Raw genomic sequence first — 19,583 nt, forward strand, 5'->3', positions numbered from 1 at the left:
AGCTGTAAAGGCCTGAATGACCATGGCTGCACTGCGTCTTTGTGTGACTCTAATCTTACATAGAAACCACAAGCAAACCAGGGAGACCAACACCAAGAGACCTGTTAATACTCCTATGCCCGCCCACTCCTTAAGATGGTTCATTGCAGAAGTCAGCCAGGACGATAATCCCGATGCAAAGGAAAGGTCCACTCTGGTGGAATTCACATGGACCACTGCCAGCCTCAACTCCTTCAAAGTATCTTCAAATTCAAGTGACCAGTTCTGTAAAAGAAAACTGGACAAGTACTTAGACAAATTTGCAGCTTTTAGTTTTTTCTTTTTTCCTTTTCTTTTCCTTTTTCCTGCAAGCCACTTGCATGGCTGGTAGACTGGGTAGCATTTAATGAGTAGAGGGGTAAAGCGACTAATACCACACTGGCTGTAATAGATTCTAATTAGGGCAGCATTAACAGGCTAAAATAGGCCCAGGTGGTATGAGGCAGCTGGAGAAAGCCGAGTAGCATTAGTAAGGTAGCGGCTCACAGACTCAAGCTAAGTGCTTCCATAGAGACTGGATTTGATGAAGGATTGAATGTGGGGGATAAGGATGGATGAGATCCCTACCATTCTGGGGAGCTGAGAGATGGAGTAGAGGTTAAGAGCACTGATTGCCCTTCCAGATGGACCCCGGTTCAACTCCCAGCACCCCCATGACTGTTTCTTATATGAAGTTGACCGCTTCACTAATTGCAGTGGGAAAAGACATGCCAAAGCCTGCAGTGAGGGAGGGGAAAGCAGAACACTGATCTCAGCTGGCCTGTGCTTCTGATTGTACAGTTACCTTTAATGGAAGACACCCTTGAACAACAGTGGAGGCTTCTGGGTACAGAGAAAAGTACTGCAATGGGCAAATTGGCTACACCTGGCTGCATGGTTTGAACCAACCCATCTGAGCCTGCCCAGCAATAAGCCAAGAGAAGAAACACCTGAGTGACCCTTACATTAAACCTGGAAAAACTCATTTTGACACACGGTACAGGGTTTTTATAGTGAAAAGGCTCCCCCTAGTATCCAAATCTCTGGCGCTTAATTTAAGCTGGAAAATATATCAAAGCCTGGATCGTTCCTCGGTCCCATGCAAAATCAAGATCTTCATACCATGGGGATCATGACAAAAACTCAGAAACCTGTATAAGTCCTTATTTTCCAGTTCTGTAAGACTGCATCATCTTAGCTGTTTCAATTGTTGGAACACCTGGTTCACTGCTTCCGGGGGTCTTGGTTCATCAAACCATAGAAGCCTGGAAGGAATCCTCAGCTTTTTATTTTCTGTAGAAACAAACAAAAATTCTTCTCCGAAGTAACATATCAGCGGCATTTATAGTCAAGTGTACTTCTGTAGCTGTTCCTTCCTTAGCAATCAAAAAACTGAAAAACAATAGTGTACAGTATCCAGACTTTCTGTGTATTTTTCATCTTTATGTGGTTTATTTATTTATTTAAACTTTTACTTTCGGTTCGCTGCTCCGCAAACCATTTGTCCCGCTCTCTCTTTACCTACAGAGAAGAGCAAACCAACCTGATCTTGTTGAGGTCCCTTATTTGTCCCACCTTACCTTGGGAACTAACCAGCGCGCTGCCCTGACTGCAAAAAGTTCTGAGTCTGTTGGAAAAGACTCCCCGTACGGGCCACCATTTGTCGTACCCACCTCCACCAGCAAGGAAGACGCAACGCCCAGACTCTTCTTTAAGCAGTTTATTCAGGAACCTTTGAACAACCTTCTTTTCCCGGGGAGCGCCAGGGAGCCCCAACCCACAGCTTAAAAGCCCTTGGGCGGCCAACCCCAGTATGCCACGTGGAACATGCAGATAGGTCCACATACACAGAAGCAAGCCTGATAGCCAGCCTTAACCAAATACAGGTGTTGTTTATCATAGAGAGCACCTGCTGTCGGGCTAGCAGAAGGCAGAAGCCAGGACCATCTTAAGGGTGCGGCGCTTCGCAGCTCTCTACAACATGACATTTTCCTTAAAGGGAAAAAGAAATCACCATATCGTTTGCTGAGTAAGATGGTTCTGTAAGCTATTTCTGTCTACCGTAGGAGGCATATGTGTTAAACTGCAGGAACACAGGAGGGTTGGGTTTGGGTTGTGAGCTGGCATCTGATGGACAAGTTGGAGTTTGTTAAAGAGATAGAAAGAGATTTGTGAAGGATGTCTTGGGTGGAGCAACGACAGAGGAAAGCAGAGCCATATGCATTTACTGGACTTGAGCCATGGGCAGTGGAAGAAACATGGGGCTCAGGGGTGAAGCTGGTAGGAAATGGCAATGAGCTTGTGCCATGTTCAGATTGGGACTGCCTCAAGGTCAGTGAGAGCCATGGGAGATTTCAGCATAAAAGAGCTGACATTGAAGGGGCTGGGATCATTGCAGTAACTGAGGGCTGAGACGGACTCACTCTGGACGTTTGTCTTGTAATTATGCTGTCCTTAAAAGGTGTCATTTTTGTGCATTTTACCACGGCCTCTAGTGGAAAAACACCCGGTGTGTGATTGAAGATTCTTGGAGCTTACTTATCCACAATCCTTAGGGTGGATGGGACTGTATATAGGCAATAGCTTGCCCCTGTAAAGGGATGGAGTGAGAACATTTAAGAGTAACATTTTTGTTGAATTCCACAGAGACAAGCTACTCCCTGTGTCTAGTCTCAACAAGTTTCATATAAAGGACATGGGCCCACTTTGTAATATGGTTGCCAAAGTAGCAGTATAATAATTTGGGTAATAAATTTGTGTGTTTTATCTGTTGCTATATTTTTTTTAGACTAAAAGTGAATCTTCTAATTTGAATACCCCTAGAGGACAGGATTTCAAACACTATTTACACTGTTTCTTTGGCAGCCGTACTACAATGCAGGCCTTTTTTTTTCTGATTGTTTTCCTCATGGTTTTCGTCCCAGCCTGTGTTTGTTCATTTCCCATGTGTCACCACTGTTGCCGTTTCATTTGGACCCTGAAGTTACCAGTGTTACATTCGTTTTATTGAATTAACTTATTGTATTGGCTTGTTAGCATCTTCATTGCCACATGGGATGGATATGTTGTTTTGTACATGTTTTTTCTTCTACAACTTCAGTGGCTGGAATTCCTTTATCCAGCACATTAATGAAAAATGCCACACACACACACAAAGTTGTCACAGTTGTCTCTGACTCTTTTGTCCTGGTCAACATCATTAAATAGCACTCCGAGGAAGCTGGTCAGCTGGTAAAAGGAGCCTTTAGCTCTGTTTATTCAGAGTGATTGGTTCTCGAACATCATTGGGACATTAGAGAAGGTCTCATTCACCCTAAAACACACTATGTCTTATTCTGCATCTTGCTCTATTAGTTTAAGAATTTGTCAGGCCAGCAGTGCAGCTGGCCACTGTGACCCATTCTCTCTTTCAGATCCCTTTCTCAATACCCCAGATCAATACTTTCTGCACATACTTGCGTCCAGGATCAATATCAGGCCTGTGGGTCTCTGGGGTGGAGATCCATGCCCTGCCAATGCTTAATCCTGACCCTCAGCTTGATGGAACTTACGATCACCTAGAAAGCCAACTCATGGCGTATGCATGACACTGTTTCCAGGGAGGGTTAAATGATGGGAGCAGACCCGCCATGACGGGGCAGGGTAGCACCATGCCTTGGGGTTTGTCCAAATTGGAACGAAGGAAGTGAAGAGTTTTGTCATTTCATTTTAAGGCAGGCATTTTAGCTGGCTCCCTTAGAAGTGTTTTGGCCTGGAAATGTGTTTTGTTTGGCTCGAATGGTGTTGCGGTATTTTCCCCCTACATGGCATTTGAAATAAGGATATTTCATTTTTTTTAATAGCAAAACCCTTCTGATAGGAATGGGGGAAGCCTGATAGAGCCGCAGTACCCGGAGGTGAAGGTGCCTATGCTGTGGACAGCAGCTCCTCCTGCCTCTTCTTTCTGAGTCTGTGTGAGACAGAACAGCAGTTCAGACTTTTGAAAAGCTGGAAGCCCCATAGCTGCGGGATGCACTGTCCATCTCTGGCATGAAACAGAAGTACAGGCTCATCTGTCACCGCACTACCCTTGGCTAGTCACAACCACTTGGGCTGGCTGGCCCCTGGCTGTGTTTGAGTTTGCACCTGCTCAATTATGAGCTCAACTAATCAAAAGTGTACTAAGTGCTGGATGGAGAACACTAAGATGGAAGTAATTTTCCATTTCGTCTCCTCAGTGCAGACTATCGGATCAGGATGTGATTAGCAAGTGCTTGCCGGAGCAGGTGGCGTTTCCCATAGTACACCATTAACCCAATGGGCTAATTCTACCAGTGCTGGGCGCTCTAGGTAGCTGACAAGGTGTCCTCAGAGAGTCCAACCACTGTAGGATTGGGTTTGTTTCATTTGTTTTGATGACATGTAAAGTAAGGACAACCTTGAGGCAGTCCTGTCGTTCCAGAGCTAAGGCCTAACCTTCCAGCTGTTTGTCTGCAGTCTTGTCCCTGCTGCCACCGTTTCAGTGACAGAGTAGGTGCTGGAGCCCTGGACTCCTGGAGTTCTCTGAATCTTCTGTTATGGAGATCACAGCTGAGATTTGTAGGCAGGGCTGAGTTCAGGTTCTTCAGCTCTGCCTTTTCTTAGCTGTGTGACATTCCCTGTGCCTCAGGGTCTTACCGTAAAAAGAGGATAGTGATGCTGACTTCATAGAGTTGTCATGAGAATTAAACCCGGTAGGGTATTTAAAGAACATACAAAAGTGCCTGCCCCTTAATAATGTACACACCGTTCGTCCTGTCTGAAAACTAGGAGTTCCTCATTGCCTGCCAGAGTTAGCCAAAATCAGCATTTGAAATGCATAGAATGATTGCATAATTAGCATTTTCCCTCCCAGAATTTCTGCAGGCCTTTATGAGTGGGTTTAATCTGTGTATTTAGAAAAGAAACTAACAACAGTTTGAGCCAAGGTTGTCATTTCATTTCTAAACGTATGTGTTTACCTCCCTCTCTGGGATGTAAAGGAAAAGTTAGGGAACAGTCAAGATATCTAAGTCCTCACTAAGAACTACATTTGAATACGTTTGGTCCAGTTGTTCAATAAGCCTTCAGTACAAAGTCCATAAATGCTCTTATATGCAAAAGGGTCATAAGGCAATGCTCTGTTCAAAGAGTTTGAAAATCAGTAGATAAGAAGGTAGAAAGGGGGAGTATTATCTCCATTTTTTGTGATAAACTTGAAAAAATGAAAATTAAAGTACAGGTGGTGCTTTGCTTGAGATAGGAGGGTTAGCCTCAGAGTCAAGAAGCATCAGTGGCTCTAGAAAGGAGAGTGTGGAGGAGACTGTGGTGTAGACATTAGATTCTAACTTTGGCTATAGTTTACAGTTCTGTGGGTGGGACAACCTCCTGCTGTTTGCTTGGGGGGGGCTTGAATGAATGGGATGGGGAGTGGGATGGAGGGGAGAATGGGATGGAGATGTGGCTTCTGTGCAAAACCCTGCATCTCAGGAGGAAGCCGAATTGGTGAGATCCTTGCTGGAGATGTGAAATAAATTAAGTAATGGGTTAAGGTACCTATGCTGGAAGTGATGGGGGTTGTGGCTAAGGAGATAGAGGAATAGAGGGTGGGAAAAATAAGGAGTGTTTGGGAGTAAAATTGGTGATCAGGTGGGAGGGACACAGAAAGAGTCAAGAGTGACTGTCTTGAGTAATCATGAATTGGCCCAGGGCCTGAGAGAACTTGTCTAGTGGGGAAAGTGAATTTCCTTGTGTTTCCTTTTGGATTTTTGAGACCTCTGAGGCATCCAAGTGCATGTGCAACATCCAAGTATTTTCACATTTCTTTGGGAACCTACTTGAGTGGATTTGTGTAGATAAGCGCTCACTTGTCTGGTAAATGGTTAGTCTGTAGCTGGGCAGGAGCCAATTCCGTGAAACAGATTTGGAAGTCATTAGCATATGAGTGGTGGTTGAAGCCACAAGAGTGGATAATATTCAGTGAGGGAATAAAGGGTGAGGAGAGCCAGCAATCACCAAGCAAGATGAGGAGGAGCGCTGCAGCCTGCTGGCGTCAGGAGCCGGCCAGGGAAGGGAGGGATTATTTAGCTAACACAGGTGCTTGGAATATTCCGTAACTGATGGGGCGGCTGAGTCTTTAATTCTTGCCACATGCCAATGGTGATTTTATGTGGGTTAAAGCTGCAGTTGATGAAAGTCTTAAATGTCCCTGGTAGGAACAGGTATAGTTTGCATTCTCTGGTCAGGGTGCAGACCTGGAAAGTGTTGTAAAGTATATGAAGAGATATTGTGGGTAGTATAATTCTCCACCAGAAAGAAGGAAATGGTCAATACCCAACTCTCAAGAGAAAAACAAAAGCCAGAATGAGTGATTTAAAAGAAAACATTGTAAATTTCCCAAAACCCAGATAAAGAGGTGTTTTTATTATACAATGAAGGAATTGGCAACTTTACAACCCAAGCATTAGATAAGGTTTTTAAAAGAGAGAAGCCTTGATATTGGTGGGAGAGCACAGAAACAGCTACAGGTTAACTGTCTACAATCAAAAAATCAGAAAACTGAAATCTCTAACCCTGGGAAGTTGAAATGTCACCATGATGCCACAAGTGGGGAATTCTGCGTCTGGCAGTCCACAGACAACACGCAGCCACACCAAAAGCATTGCATAAAATTGCCTTTGAACGGATGGTCAGTATGAATGGTAAAGGAAATTCAGGTTTGGATTTGGACTCTTCTCTGAGATAATTCTTTACACATGCACAAGTACCAAGGCGCAAAGGAAAGAACAGTCCAGACTCTGAAACACTTCTGGCTCTAGCGGGTTGGTTGAGGAAGACTGGACCTGTTGTGAGAAATTGGGCTGCCCTTGGTTGGGTTGAATGTAAGCCTTTATCATGCTTTCTTACACAGTGACAATCGCTTGTAGGAATGTTCTTTAGGTTATTCATTTACTTATTTCTTTAATTCAATGTTAATGTGTTCAGGTATACCTACATGTTCCTCAGGGCCATCCTCCTTGCCTTTTAAGACAGTGTCTGTGACCTAGGGTTCACTGGTGAGGCTAAGCTGTCTGACCAGGCAGCAAGCATCAGGCGTCTTAGTGTATCTGCCCCCACACCCCAAGCAATGAGAGCATAAGAATGCCTCACTATGTGCTCAAGTGGACGTCAGAAACTGAACTCAAGTCCTCATACTTGTGTGACATATATACTTTACTGACTGAGCTGCTATCTCCTCAGCCTTGGTGATTTAATACTAGAATATCTCACTCCTGTAATAAATGAAAGTTCATTTGTTTAGTAGTGGTGTATTAATATTTATTGAGTCACTCCTAGAGCCTTGCTGAGGTAGATGAGTGATGACTGAGTAGACATTACTCTTGAGGGGGATAGAGCTTCCATCCCAAGGGATGCCCATAGGGGCCATGGTTGTGCGGAGGCACTGAGACTAATTGGAGTATGTCATATTTAGGGAGCTATTGTGGTATGGATGAGGCCCACAGCCAACCCTCTAGAAGGGCCTTGTCCATCACATGAACCAGCTGTGTGTAGAGACCCTGGACAGCCTTTAAAGGAGTTTTGAGTACATTCCTGTTTTGAAGTTCTGGAGCTGACTAAGGGACAGAATTTGAATTAACGGAAAGGCCTCACCGAATGAAAATTAACCAACTTGGCATGGGAGATCTTGAAAAATAAAAATCTTGAAGACATGTACTAAAAACTGCTGTTGGGAAATTGAGATAAAGTAAGAAAAAATATTCTATTTAAATCATAGACTAACATGTTCGTTGGGAGATTGAATATTCTACAGTATTCATTCACAAGGATGGGTGTTTTTATAACAAGGCAAACGTTAAATTTCAGTATTGTTGTCCTGTCTGCAGGATGCTGATCAAAGTCTGATACAGTAGACTCCTTAGGCACTCTCATGCCCAGAGTATTTCATTAGTGTTTTCACAATGGCCCAGTCAAAGGAATTACCTAACACTTCAGAATTACTAGGTCAAAACCAACTTAATAGGTATTTATGACCTAGAGCTTCAATAACAGATTGGAGAAGTCATGCGTGCCAACTCAAAAGGAAAAATAATGTCCTTGTTTTGTTCTCCCAAAGCCGTGATTACTAATGTAGTATGTGGACCTATTGGGTACTATGCAGTCTCTGACTTCAGAAACAGACTGTATACCACCCTCTTTTCCATTGATATGTAGATGTTTGGAGGAGATGATCCTTGTGATCCGTCCCACAGTCACCAAAGATATACTGTCACTGCGGGACATCTAACAAGACCAAATGTAGAAACTGATTATGATTAGGCCAAGGTTCTTAGAAGTAGTAGGCAGACACTGCTTTTGCAGAAAGTCAGCAAGCCCCATGATAGCCTTGTTAGCTTGGGAACCACACATCTAGCTTCCATTCCCCGTGTGTAGGCAACGCTTGGGATGTCACATGGCCTAATGATAAGAGCAGTATGTGAACATGCCGTCTGCTCACGGGCCGGACATTGTACATCTTTGACAGGGATGGGACAATGGAAGCACAGGGCCGCCCTTTAGTAGGGACTTAGCAGTGACAATGAACACATCACTCGTTTTGCCAGCAGTTTTATCAGAAGAATAGGAGGGTACGGAATGGACGCAGAGGGAATCCGCCAGAAAGAAAGCAGGTGGAAGTCCAGCGGTGCCATGGCTTGCGGCTCTGGTGAACCCTACCTTGGGATCCGTGCTGGGCGTGGAGTGCAGTTTGAGGCATGTTTTCCTCAGCGCCCCCTCCTCCTTGTCTCTACCTCTCCATCCCTCCTCCCTCTCTCTCCCTGCCACACTTTTGTAAGCCCTGTTCTTCAGAATCCTGCAAAGAATGAGTAATGGAAGATGTGTGGACCTTTGCAGTCTTGCGGGCCTGGATTCACTTTTTAAGTGAAATCTGAAAAGAATCCTTTATGTTTTGAAAAGTGTTCCTTTTAGTTTTCAGAAGTTTGGTGTGCATTGCCCACCAGAGAATCTTTTTTTTTTAAAGATTTATTTATTTATTACATACACAGTGTTCTGCCTACATTCCAGAAGAGGACACCAGATTGAATTGTAGATGGTTGTGAGCCACCATGTGGTTGCTGGGAATTGAACTCAGGACCCTTGGAAGCGCAGTCAGTGCTCTTAACCTCTGAGCCGTCTCTCCAGCCCGCCCACCAGAGAATCTTATTGAAAACATGCACAAGTGTCTCTTGCACAATGTCCCCTGATAGGAGATGGTGCTGTCAAGTCCCTGAGATACCGGGTAGGGCTTGTATACAGACTCACTCTAAGAGTTCCCACAAGTCGTGCCTCTGGACAGAAAATACGGGAGCAGGATGGCAACCTCGCCTTGCTTGGGTGCCTTGTGACCTCTGACCTCTTGTGCTTCTGTTCTGCTGTCCAGTGGTCAGGAGCTCTGCTCGCCCAAGCTTCGAGCTCAGTGTAGTTTCTCCTGTGATTCATGACAAGGGAGTATTTCACTATGATGGAGTTAGAAGATGCCCTGGACAGCAGACTCCATGGCTGGTACTGAGCGGGTGTTCCAAACGCTTCCCGCGGTACCAGGGTTAAGGGCCTACATGCCCAAGGCAAACAGGATGCCAGCAAGATATGGGAACACACTCTGGTCCCGTTTCCTCCTTTCTCTGTTCAGCTTCCTCTCCCTCCACCCCCTCCCAGACGAAAGCAGGAGAAACAGAAACCGACTAAACCAAGTCTATTAGGACCATAGCTGCTGGCTTAAGCTTTACTTTTCTTGGATTTTTTTTTTTTTCTGATTAGCCTCAGCAGTGAATCCAAAACCTCACGAACCCGGAGCCAGAATCGGCGGTGCTGAGGGCAGAGCAAGGCAGAGCAGATGGGCAGACACACCGTTTGTTTCCCTGGGAAGGAGCATGAAGCTTGGGTCACATTAGGGACAGACACAGGCTTGCTTCTTTCATGTGGCAGTTGGATAAATCGATTCTTTATAATAACTTGTCTTAAAAAGAAGGATGTAAGAAGATTTTAAAATCTTTTAAGATGATCATATTGTTCATAGGAAGCAATCTTGTAAGATACACAGTCTGAAGGAGTTTACTAGGTATCTAGAATGCTCCAAAAATAGGAATCAGTTGCCAGTGTTTAAAATTTTGAATGTTTCATAAGAAATCCCAGATTCCTATCCTATCTTGAAAATCTGATGAATTTAGCAAAACATACCTGCCGGCTGCCTCCTTTAAATTGCCCGGGGACTATGGTTCCCACCTGCTTGACCATTTGCCATCTGCTATGGCCACCGGATATTTGCAGTCACCCTGTGGCCGCTTCAAGAGGTAGCTCTCCAAACTTTGAAAGTTAACTCCTGAAATGCTGTTTCAGGAGTGGGGATGGGGTGGGGTGGGGTGCCACACAGAGTAAGTTCCCATCGTGGTTGGCTCTTCCAGGTGAGAGGAGAGAGATGTTTGCTCGAATCATTTTTTCCTGAAAAGTACAGTGAATGGTTCTAGGCATGTCTTAATTCTGATCCTCCAATGAGTTCGTTTGAAAGTCTGGGTTGGAAGGGAAGCTGAGTGTGTTGTTAGCATCATGTGATAGTGTCCACATGGCTTGATCCCAGTGTTCTAAATAAGCACGAACACAAAGGACGTCTTCTTAATTAACCGGCCCATTTTAAGTTGAGCAGGCCTTGTTCTTCTCTGCTGAATCGCCTCGTCCTGGTGCATGGGAGTCCACAGTAGGTGGCTTTACCCGTGCTAGGTCTATGCCAGCCAGCCAGCTACCCAGCCTTATGACTGCCTCTTCCTGCTGGCAGGAATGGAGCATTGCGGCTGAGCTTCAGAGTCTGCCGGGGGCATAAACAGAACTTGCCTCTGGGCTACACAGGGGGAAGCTGCAGCCAGAGGGATTAAGTGATTTGCCCTCAGTCACACTGCTAATTAGTAATGGAGCCAAGATTAGAGTCTCTGTCTGGCAGCACCTGGTCCTGAGCCCTTCCTTGGCCGCCTCCTCCCAGCCCCTCTCATCCCTTCTTCCTGGCATCGCAAGGGAACCCGAGTTTCCCTTCTAGAATAACCAGCCATAAGCTGCTAGTGAGGCATTCTCTCAACATATGTTGAGCCATTTGGTGGGTATAGTTTGTGATTATCTGAGCCATTCTGGCGCAGCTGTGTAATTCTGTAACCTCAGCAGCGGGTGCTGTGGACATTCCATGAATACATTTTCATGCTAATAAGGGTGGGAGGTGACACTGGCATTGACAAGGGACTTGTTAACTCATCTAGAAAATAGCCAAACAGGTTAGAAGTGTGTGCTTGTACCTCGAGTGTGTTTGGGTTATAATTATGTAAGGTATCTGAGATTGATTTTCGTGTTTTTCACAGTATTCAACAATAGCCAAGAAGAGAGTGTTCCTTTTTCTGTCAGTGACAAATGTATTCTCTCTCAGACTTTAGTCACAGAGAAGCCGGCTCGCTTTTCTTTATCAAGTCTCCATCTCTCATCCATTTTCTATTTTTGTCTCACAATTATTCAGTGTTTTAGTTTTTTTTAATGCAGGTGGGAGATGGCTCAGTGGTTAAGAATGCCTGTCATGCTTGCAGACAATGTGAGTTCCCATCTCAGTGCCCACTGTCGTGCAACTTAAAACTGCCTGTAACTGTAAGTCCTGGAGGCCTGACACTCTCTCTGGCATCCTCAGATAGCCATGTGTGTGTGGAAATGCACACACACACACACACACACACACCAATAATAATAATAATAATAGTAATGATGATAATAATAGTAAATCTTTTAAAATGTAACATCACTCGATACTTTCTTAGAGCTATTTTTGTATTCAGTTAGTCCATTCATGGCATGCCTTCCTTGTCTTTTTGACTGTCCCCTTTGCTTACAGGAGACTTTGTGAAGCTTCTGGTTTTCCTCTTTTATTGACTTTCTAATTAAAAAAAGAAAAGACTTGCGAGTGAAATTAACCAGCCATGAGGTCTGTAAGTCTCAGTGAACTTCTATATAGTTAGAGAACTCCGTACCCTATTTTAGAGGTATTTGCAACATCATATTGCTCCTTTATCACTATAGCAAAAAATTGGAATCAACCTAGTTGTCCATCATCAGATAAATGGATAATGAAAATTTGGGGTGTGTATGTATGTTTGTGTGTGTGTAATGGAATACCATTCAATTGTAAAGAATTTTGCTGCTTTCCATGTTGGCCTTGTTTCTTCTGGGAGTAGTTGTTATTTTCCCATTTATCCCAAGTCTCTTTCACATTTTAGACATTGTGTGTATGTTTTGTGGTCCTTGGTTTCCTGTGCACCGCAAAGCTGGGCACTGTTAGATCTGACCAGATGTCAGTGCAGTGGAAGGACTTGTCGGCTGTCAGGTGGGGCTGTAGGGATACGGGAAGGAGTACAGTTATTCTAGTGAATTGGTGGTGGGATCAGCTGTGCGAGCTGCCCTGGACAGTGTTCTGTGTTCTGCAGGAGGAAGAGCCTTCTGTTTGGGATGCAGAATGGGAGCACACCAGCATTTGTCTGGAAACAGATCTTTGAGTCCTTTAGTTATACCTCCAATCTCATCACCTGTTTCTTGATGCACCCAGGGATGGTTTAAATCATCCATCCAGTTACTGTTTTGTAGCCACCAAACCTAGGAGTCACTCTTGTTTCCTCTCTTCCCATCCTCCACACAGTACACATATAGCCCTGACCACGAGCTGTGCTCGTTTCGGCTGCTTTGCTTATGTTTAGTTACTTGCTTCTCATAATAAACTTCATAGGAAAATGCCTCAGCTTTGCAGAGGAGTGCTAGACGCAGATTGGTTGGGGTCCCTTAGAGTATATTTGGGGCCACACAGTAAGTGGGATATCTAGGGCTCAAACCCAGTCTGTGCTAACATCAGTCCGTGCATTGATTAGCTTTCCTCTATTGGCAGTATTGGGTAGAGTGTGCATGCACATGTGTTCAGCCATAATCTTGAATGGGAAGCCTGTTGAACTGTTGACTGGGACAGCGAACACCTGAACTCAGCATCTGCAAGCAGCTTTTGATGTCTGAAAGCCGAGTAGCCGAGTTTGGCTTCTTCACCAAGGATCGCACAGCATGCTTCAGTGTGTGTCACGACAGCTTCTGGTTTTGTGGACCCAGAGGGAGGTGTATCTTCTGAGCCATCTGGACAGCCACTGTACTCCTCTCTCTTCCTAGGACTGACTGCACCACACACGGCGATGGGTGCTTACTCATGGTGGAAAGAGCCATCCTGGATGGTGGACAGTAAAAGGAGGAGAATGACTCCGAACTGGCCATGGCTCCTGTCAGCACTTACGCTTCTGCAAGTGAACGCAGTGCAAGCACATAGTCTGAAGAGAGGTAAGTCAGCCTTGCAGCACATGAGCAAGCTAAGTCCTGTTTCTCTACTGAGCTCTTCAGGGTTTCACTGGCGAACACCCATTTCTCTGCAGCCTTTTCCCCGTGTGCCTCTAGTTTCTTTTGAAAAGCCTCTTTATTGAAGGCAAATGGAAATACTCTTTTACCCTATACAAATAACAAGGCATAATTTTCCCACAGTGGTATGCATTCCTTTAGGATGCTGTTCTGAGTCTTGACAATGTGCAGTTGCTAACCCCAGGCACCATCAAGATCTGGCTGTGTTCCCGAGTGCAGAAAATGCCCACTGTGTCCCGGTAGCCAGCCCTTCCCGCCCCACCCAGCCAGCAGGGCTGCTCTGTCCCAAATGTTGTCACTGAAGAAAGTTTTCTAAACGGACTCGAAACTCTTTTCATGTGTTTCTCGTGTGTAGTTCAGGAATGTTTATGCAGATGCTGCCTGGCTCATTTTTATGAAGGATTTTATCCTGCTGCTCATCAGCTTTATTTTTATAGTATTTACATAATTAAAAAGACCACTTCCCCCAAGCTTACTGAGTAAATAACTTGATTGTGATAACTCGTGGTTTCTAATGTGCACATTTCTAAGGTGTTTCTGGTTTTTTTTTTTTGGTTTTTACGAGACAGGGTTTCTTTGTATTGTTTTGGAGGCTATCGGTCCAGCCTGGCCTCGAACTCACAGAGATCCACCTGCCTCTGCCTCCCGAGTGCTGGGATTAAAGGCGTGTGCCACCACCGCCTGGTGGTGTTTCTGTTTTTTAACATTAATTTGTAATTTATGGCAGCCGTAAATTTCATGCCTGTAATACATAAAGACAATAAGCTTTTTCATAGACATTCTAGAGTATGAGATAATTTTTATACTGTTTTCCCTTTCCCCCTTTTTTCCTCTTCCCTTTTCCATGTTCCTCTTTCCATCCAAACCTGTCCCCTTTTACCCTTCCCTTTCCTCCTCTCACCCCCTTTCCCTTTCCTGCCACCCTTTCCCATCGTATAGGCTCTTTCCTTTCGGCTCCATTCCAGGGTGACTTTTCATTGCGTCGTTCTAATGCCCTTGCCCATGTATTCCATCATTCAGTGTCATTGTATGGGTGTGGTTAAAGACTCCGGGACTGTAATCTTCTGACTTGTTTCTTTCTCATTGTTTAAGCCCACACACAAGAATATTTTCTATAGGCTGATGTGAGTTCATTGTGCTTGCATGTCATGGGCTTCACAACAATGGAAAGATTGATTGTCGGTTCCCATGGAGGGGCAGTCTGGTACAAACAGTGAAAGAGCCGCAGCTAGGCGGGTTTTGTAGTTGTGGTGTATACCTAGAGTTTTTCCGGAATAATTCTTTTCCTTGGGAGTGAAGTGTTAGCTTGTTGTCTAACCCCACTTCTACTACTCGATTACTCCACTAGTTGGCTTTTGTTAGTCCCCCCCCCCCCCACACACACAATTCCTTAGTTGACTGCAGTTCTTTGTCTAGGGGCGAGGCCTCCTGAGCTATCCTTCTTCCGTGGTAGCGTATCTAGTGGTGTCTTCCTTGTTCAGGTCATGCTTAAACAGCCGTGATGAGACCTCGCAGGTGTAGCTTCCGACCTGTCTAGGAGACACAGTTCCACAGCAAACTCCCTTTGCTCTGTCTTTTATATCACCCCACCCCCCTCTTCTGCAATCATCCCTGCGCCTCAGATGCAGTTGTTGTCTGGTAAACGTGTCGGTTCACATTGGGTTCCACAGCTCTTCATTTTCATCAGTTGCGGTTTTCTCTCATGGTCTCCACCTGCCGCGAAGAGAAGCCTCCTTGATGAGGGGTGAGGACTGACTGTGCTTATCTATGGGCATAAGGACACGCATTTAGAGCATAGTTAAGGATTGTGCTGCTTTAGTGAAGTGGTGGTTGTCGGTTGTCCTACATGATCCATGATTTTGGTAGCCCCAGGTAGTTGGCTGAATTTCCAGTGACAGGCATGATTTTCCTTTTGTTGAGTGGGTTTTAACTCCAATTAGAGAGCTGTTGGTTCCTGCCAATATATGTGAGTGTGGGAGAAATAGCTTTACCCAGGGTAGAACATACCAGCTGATTAACCAATGGTAGCATTATATGGACTGAGCAGGTTGCACTTAAGTAGTCAACATACATACATATGCAGCGCACACATATATCTAATAACAGTTAGCAGCAATCGAAGAGAGAGAGGCCATACATTTGAAAGAGAGTAATACATGGGAAGACTTAGAAGGGAGATAGGGAAGTGGGTAGTGATGTGATTGTATTACAATCTTAAGAAACTTAAAAGTACATTCTTTAGCTGGATGGTGGTGGTGCACATCTTTAATCTCAGCACCCAGGAGGCAGAAGCAGGTGGATCCCTGTGGGTTCAAGGCCAGCCTGGTCTACAGAGTAAGTTGCAGGACAGGCTCCAAAGCTACACAGAGAAACCCAGTCTTAGAATATACATACATACATACATACATACATACATACATACATACAAACCAAAAAGCAGAGTTAGAAAAACAGCTATAAAGTAGTATCCTATGAATGAAGTCCTTTCTTCATAGAGAGTGTGGTCCTATGTAGACCCAGTACTTGTCTCGACACTGAGACACTGATGCTCAAAGTGCCCCAGAGAGAGTGACAATGTGTGTTCTGTATCATGTATGTACATGTTGTTTTTCCTCCCTTAGGGTCAGCTCAAGATTTGAAATGTACAACCAAAAACATGCAAGTGTGGGACTGCACATGGACAGCACCCGTTGGGGTTAGCCCTGGGACTGTTAAAGAAGTCTGCATTAAAGACAGGTAATGAAATCCTGGGGTTCCTGCAAAGCTGTAATCCAGAACGTCCTTCCTGGTTATTTCAGAGTGTGACAGTTGTTCCTGAGTGCTTAAAGGACATTTTTACTCAGTCATCTAGTTCTTAAAAATTCTAAGTCGTTCAGATGGAAACAAAGTCTTCTAGCAGAAAAGTTTGGTGCTTTCCTTGTATGCACAATGGAATTGGAGCACTACCCATAGAGTACTGGTCTGCCCAGGGGGCTTCACCCAGTGTACTAATCTGCCCAGGGGGTTTCACCCAATGTACTGATATATCCAGGAGCCATGACCGGTCTATACCATCTGTTTTGTGAGACTGACGTGTGTGTCTTGCAGAAAATGCTACCAACAGTGACACAGATGTTAACTCTCAGGGAAGTGGTCTGCATGTAGGCAGTCCAGGGCCGGCACTTGTCATCTGGTTCCTTTGCCATCTTTTGCCTGGAATCTCCTGGCTCAGGGTGCTACCTGAGTAGCACTGCTTTTGAAGAAGTAATAGTCTGCATTTGAAGAAGAAGCAGGGAAAGGGAGGATGGCTTTATATTTAAAAGACTCATAAGAAGCCCCACAGAACCCCTAGGCTGGCACTGGCCAGATCTTGTCAGATGGTTAATAAGTCTGACTCCTTAAGGGTCATGGAGATAAGTTCTCCTAGCTGGGTGGCAATGTCCAGTAAGCAATGCATCCGTGTTATTAAGGAAGAAGGTGAAATGGGCCTTGGGAGGAAGGAGAAGGTTTGCAACATCACCTTAAAGCTCAAGTAAACTTTGGGTTCTTCCTAGAGCAGAGGCCTACACAGTGTCTCCTGCTTTTTTCTAATTCCAGCAGGACAATGAATCACTTAGCAAAGCCCAGTAAGCCTTTCCCCAAGTTCCAGTTTTCGAACAAGTGGTCTTGGTATAAATGGACATAATGTGTTTAAGCATAGTCATATAGTTCCCTTCTGTGTACATTTTCCAAGTGTTATTGTGAGCAATGGGGTTATTTATCAGTTAAAAGGGATTGGAATATGTTGTAGAAACAATCTTCAAGCCCCCCTATGTTTTGCTCATGAAAATGAAGGACTGTTTTCTGCTTATGTTCTGGTGTCAGCTGAGATCTCCACCCCAAGTTTGTTTTAAGAGGTCATTGGAAGGGAGGAAAGGGGACATAGCCCATGCTGGCCTTTAGAACGTTTGTCTGCGAGACTCTGTGGTCCAAAAGCCAAATGAAGTTCTGTTAGAGAGAACCCTGTGTCCAGGCAGAGCAGTGGCTAAGACAAGATGTGCAGGGGAACCACTGTCCAGTTTTACGTCTTCCACTGGCCTCTGCTGAGTCCTGCCTCTAGCATGAGGCACTGGGTGACTGTCCCTTCGTGTTCTGTGCTGAAGGGGGCAGCATGTGGAGCTGAGACTGCTCAGGCAAGGTTGAGGTGGGATTTGAACAGTGCTACAACGCCAGGGTTCCAGGAAGAACCACCCTGCTTGCTCTGTACTTTCTGGCAGTCTGTCCCTCCCCCCCACTACCACTAACTCCTCTTTGTTTGGTCTTAGCAGATAGTACATAGAACCCAGCATTACACAAAGGCCCAGGCTATCCAGTGCTTGCTATGCTGAGTCAGGTTTTTGTGAGCATTGCATGGTTTTTATCTGTTGTTTAAAGTTCTGTTTCTTTCATCACAGGCTCAACTCTTGTCATCGGTTAGAGTCAACAAACATTAAAATTGCAGCTCTTTCACCTGGCGATCACGAAGTAGCAATAAATTACCTAAATGGCTTTCAAAGTAAATTCACGCTGAATGAAAACGATGTTTGTAAGTATTAAAAGGAAAACTTTGTTTTATTCATTATTATCACTGACACCTGCTGTTCGCTTTTTGAGACAGGAACTTGTGATGTAGCTCAGGCTGGCCTTGGATTTGTGATTTCCAGTTTCAGCCTCAGCCTCCGAGTATTAGGATTAGAGGTGTACATCCCCACGCCAGCTGCACATTAATTTTAAATGGAGCCATGTCACAGTTAATACTGTGGTGCTGGGGAGCTGGCATGAACCCATGATTCTGTGTTGCTTCTTTCATTCACTCAGGGTCCTTGCTGAGGACGGAAGCAAATGTGTCTCCAGCCAAAGTAGATGAAGCCGAGGTCCTCCCCTCAGTCGGTTACTGCCCTAGTTCCCTTTGCCTCGATTCCTGCGCATCTCCCAGCATTTCTCGGGTGTGCTCTGTTCCAGGAGGGTAGCCTCTGACCGCCCCAGAGGTGCCCTGATCCCTCTGTTCACTCACACTTGGGTATGCTGTGGTTCTCTGGTAATTTCCCTCAAATGAATGCATAGTCCAGTGTGTAGCTAGATGTTTGCTGTGTGTCTTCTCCACAGGAAGTGTGTTCTTTGAGAGAAGGGACAGGGACTTCGTGTTCTGCCCTGTGCACAGGCATTTGGCCAGGGTCTCCTAAGTGAGCATCAAGGACATTGGCCTCGCAGGGCAACTCAAGGAGACAGAGATAGAACTTGTCTTTCACAGGTTTCTCACTTGGCAGCAAAGGGGTTTGTTAGTTTGTAACCAATGATAGGATGGCGTCTAAATAACATGGTGAACCTGATTTATAGGCCAGGGCAAGAAAATTAACTCTGATGCATCCAGTTCTGTGGCGTGGTTATGTCTTGAGGAAGATCTCTGTCAGCCTCGGTGTTTGAAAGAATAATAACAAGGCGTCCAGACACAGTCCTTTCTGATTGCTGGCTGAAGGAGGAAAAGCACTTGCATGCAGATCTGACGGTTTCAGTTCAGTCTCCCGAGGTCACTGAAAGGTGGAAGAAGAGAATAGATTCCACAAGTTGTCCACTGACCTGCGTGTGGTGTGTGTGTGTGTGTGTGTGTGTGTGTGTGTGTGTGTGTGTGTGTGTGTGTGTGTGTGGTTGCTAGCTGGGTCATTTTGTAAATTTTAATTCCTTTCTACATGGACAGTTCTGAGTTTCTAGAGAACGAGTTAAAATTGTCCTCAGATGTCTGTTTTAGTCCAAAAGACAGGAGATTGCAGTTCATGGGGCCCTTGGGCAGCTTGCTCTGCTATTATGAGACAGGGGAAGGAAGAGTGGGTTTTTGTCTCTTAAATCCTTTCATTTGTAATCATGGCCTTCACCGTCTCTCAGTGGAAATAAGGATGGTGACCTGTGTTTTGCAGTCACCCAGCTGCTAAAGAGTAAATTACACGAATTTCTCAGGAAAGGAAGGATCTTTTCTTCCTTCCTTCCTTCCTTTCTTTTTCTTTCTTATTTCTTCTTTTTGCTTTGCATATTTAAATGTTTTGCTTGAAAATACTTTCTTATACAGTATGTTGATCATCTTTCCCCTCCACCAAGTCCTTCCAGATCCCACCTCCCTGCTCACCCCATTCACATTT

General features: G+C 44.9%; 1 protein-coding gene across 5 annotated transcripts in view; it reads left to right on the top strand.

Annotated features, from left to right (window-relative positions):
- The window catches only part of Lifr (LIF receptor subunit alpha), a 67,773-nt gene that overhangs the window by 12,996 nt on the left and 35,194 nt on the right, over positions 1-19,583 (top strand). Inside the window, exons 1-5 of one of the 5 annotated variants that reach the window (XM_040757586.1) lie at positions 1,930-2,060; positions 12,947-13,121; positions 13,216-13,380; positions 16,077-16,191; positions 17,868-17,998. In XM_040757586.1, coding sequence (XP_040613520.1) covers positions 13,061-13,121; positions 13,216-13,380; positions 16,077-16,191; positions 17,868-17,998 — 472 coding nt within the window. In that variant the 5' untranslated portion in view covers positions 1,930-2,060; positions 12,947-13,060. Of the gene's footprint in view, positions 1-1,929; positions 2,061-12,946; positions 13,122-13,215; positions 13,381-16,076; positions 16,192-17,867; positions 17,999-19,583 lie in introns of those variants that run through there. The other 4 variants (XM_040757585.1, XM_040757589.1, XM_040757587.1 and 1 more) reach the window with 4 other exon arrangements.

This window comes from Mesocricetus auratus, unplaced genomic scaffold (genome assembly GCF_017639785.1).
Source record: "Mesocricetus auratus isolate SY011 unplaced genomic scaffold, BCM_Maur_2.0 Super-Scaffold_100015, whole genome shotgun sequence".
Taxonomy (NCBI): Eukaryota; Metazoa; Chordata; class Mammalia; order Rodentia; family Cricetidae; genus Mesocricetus; species Mesocricetus auratus.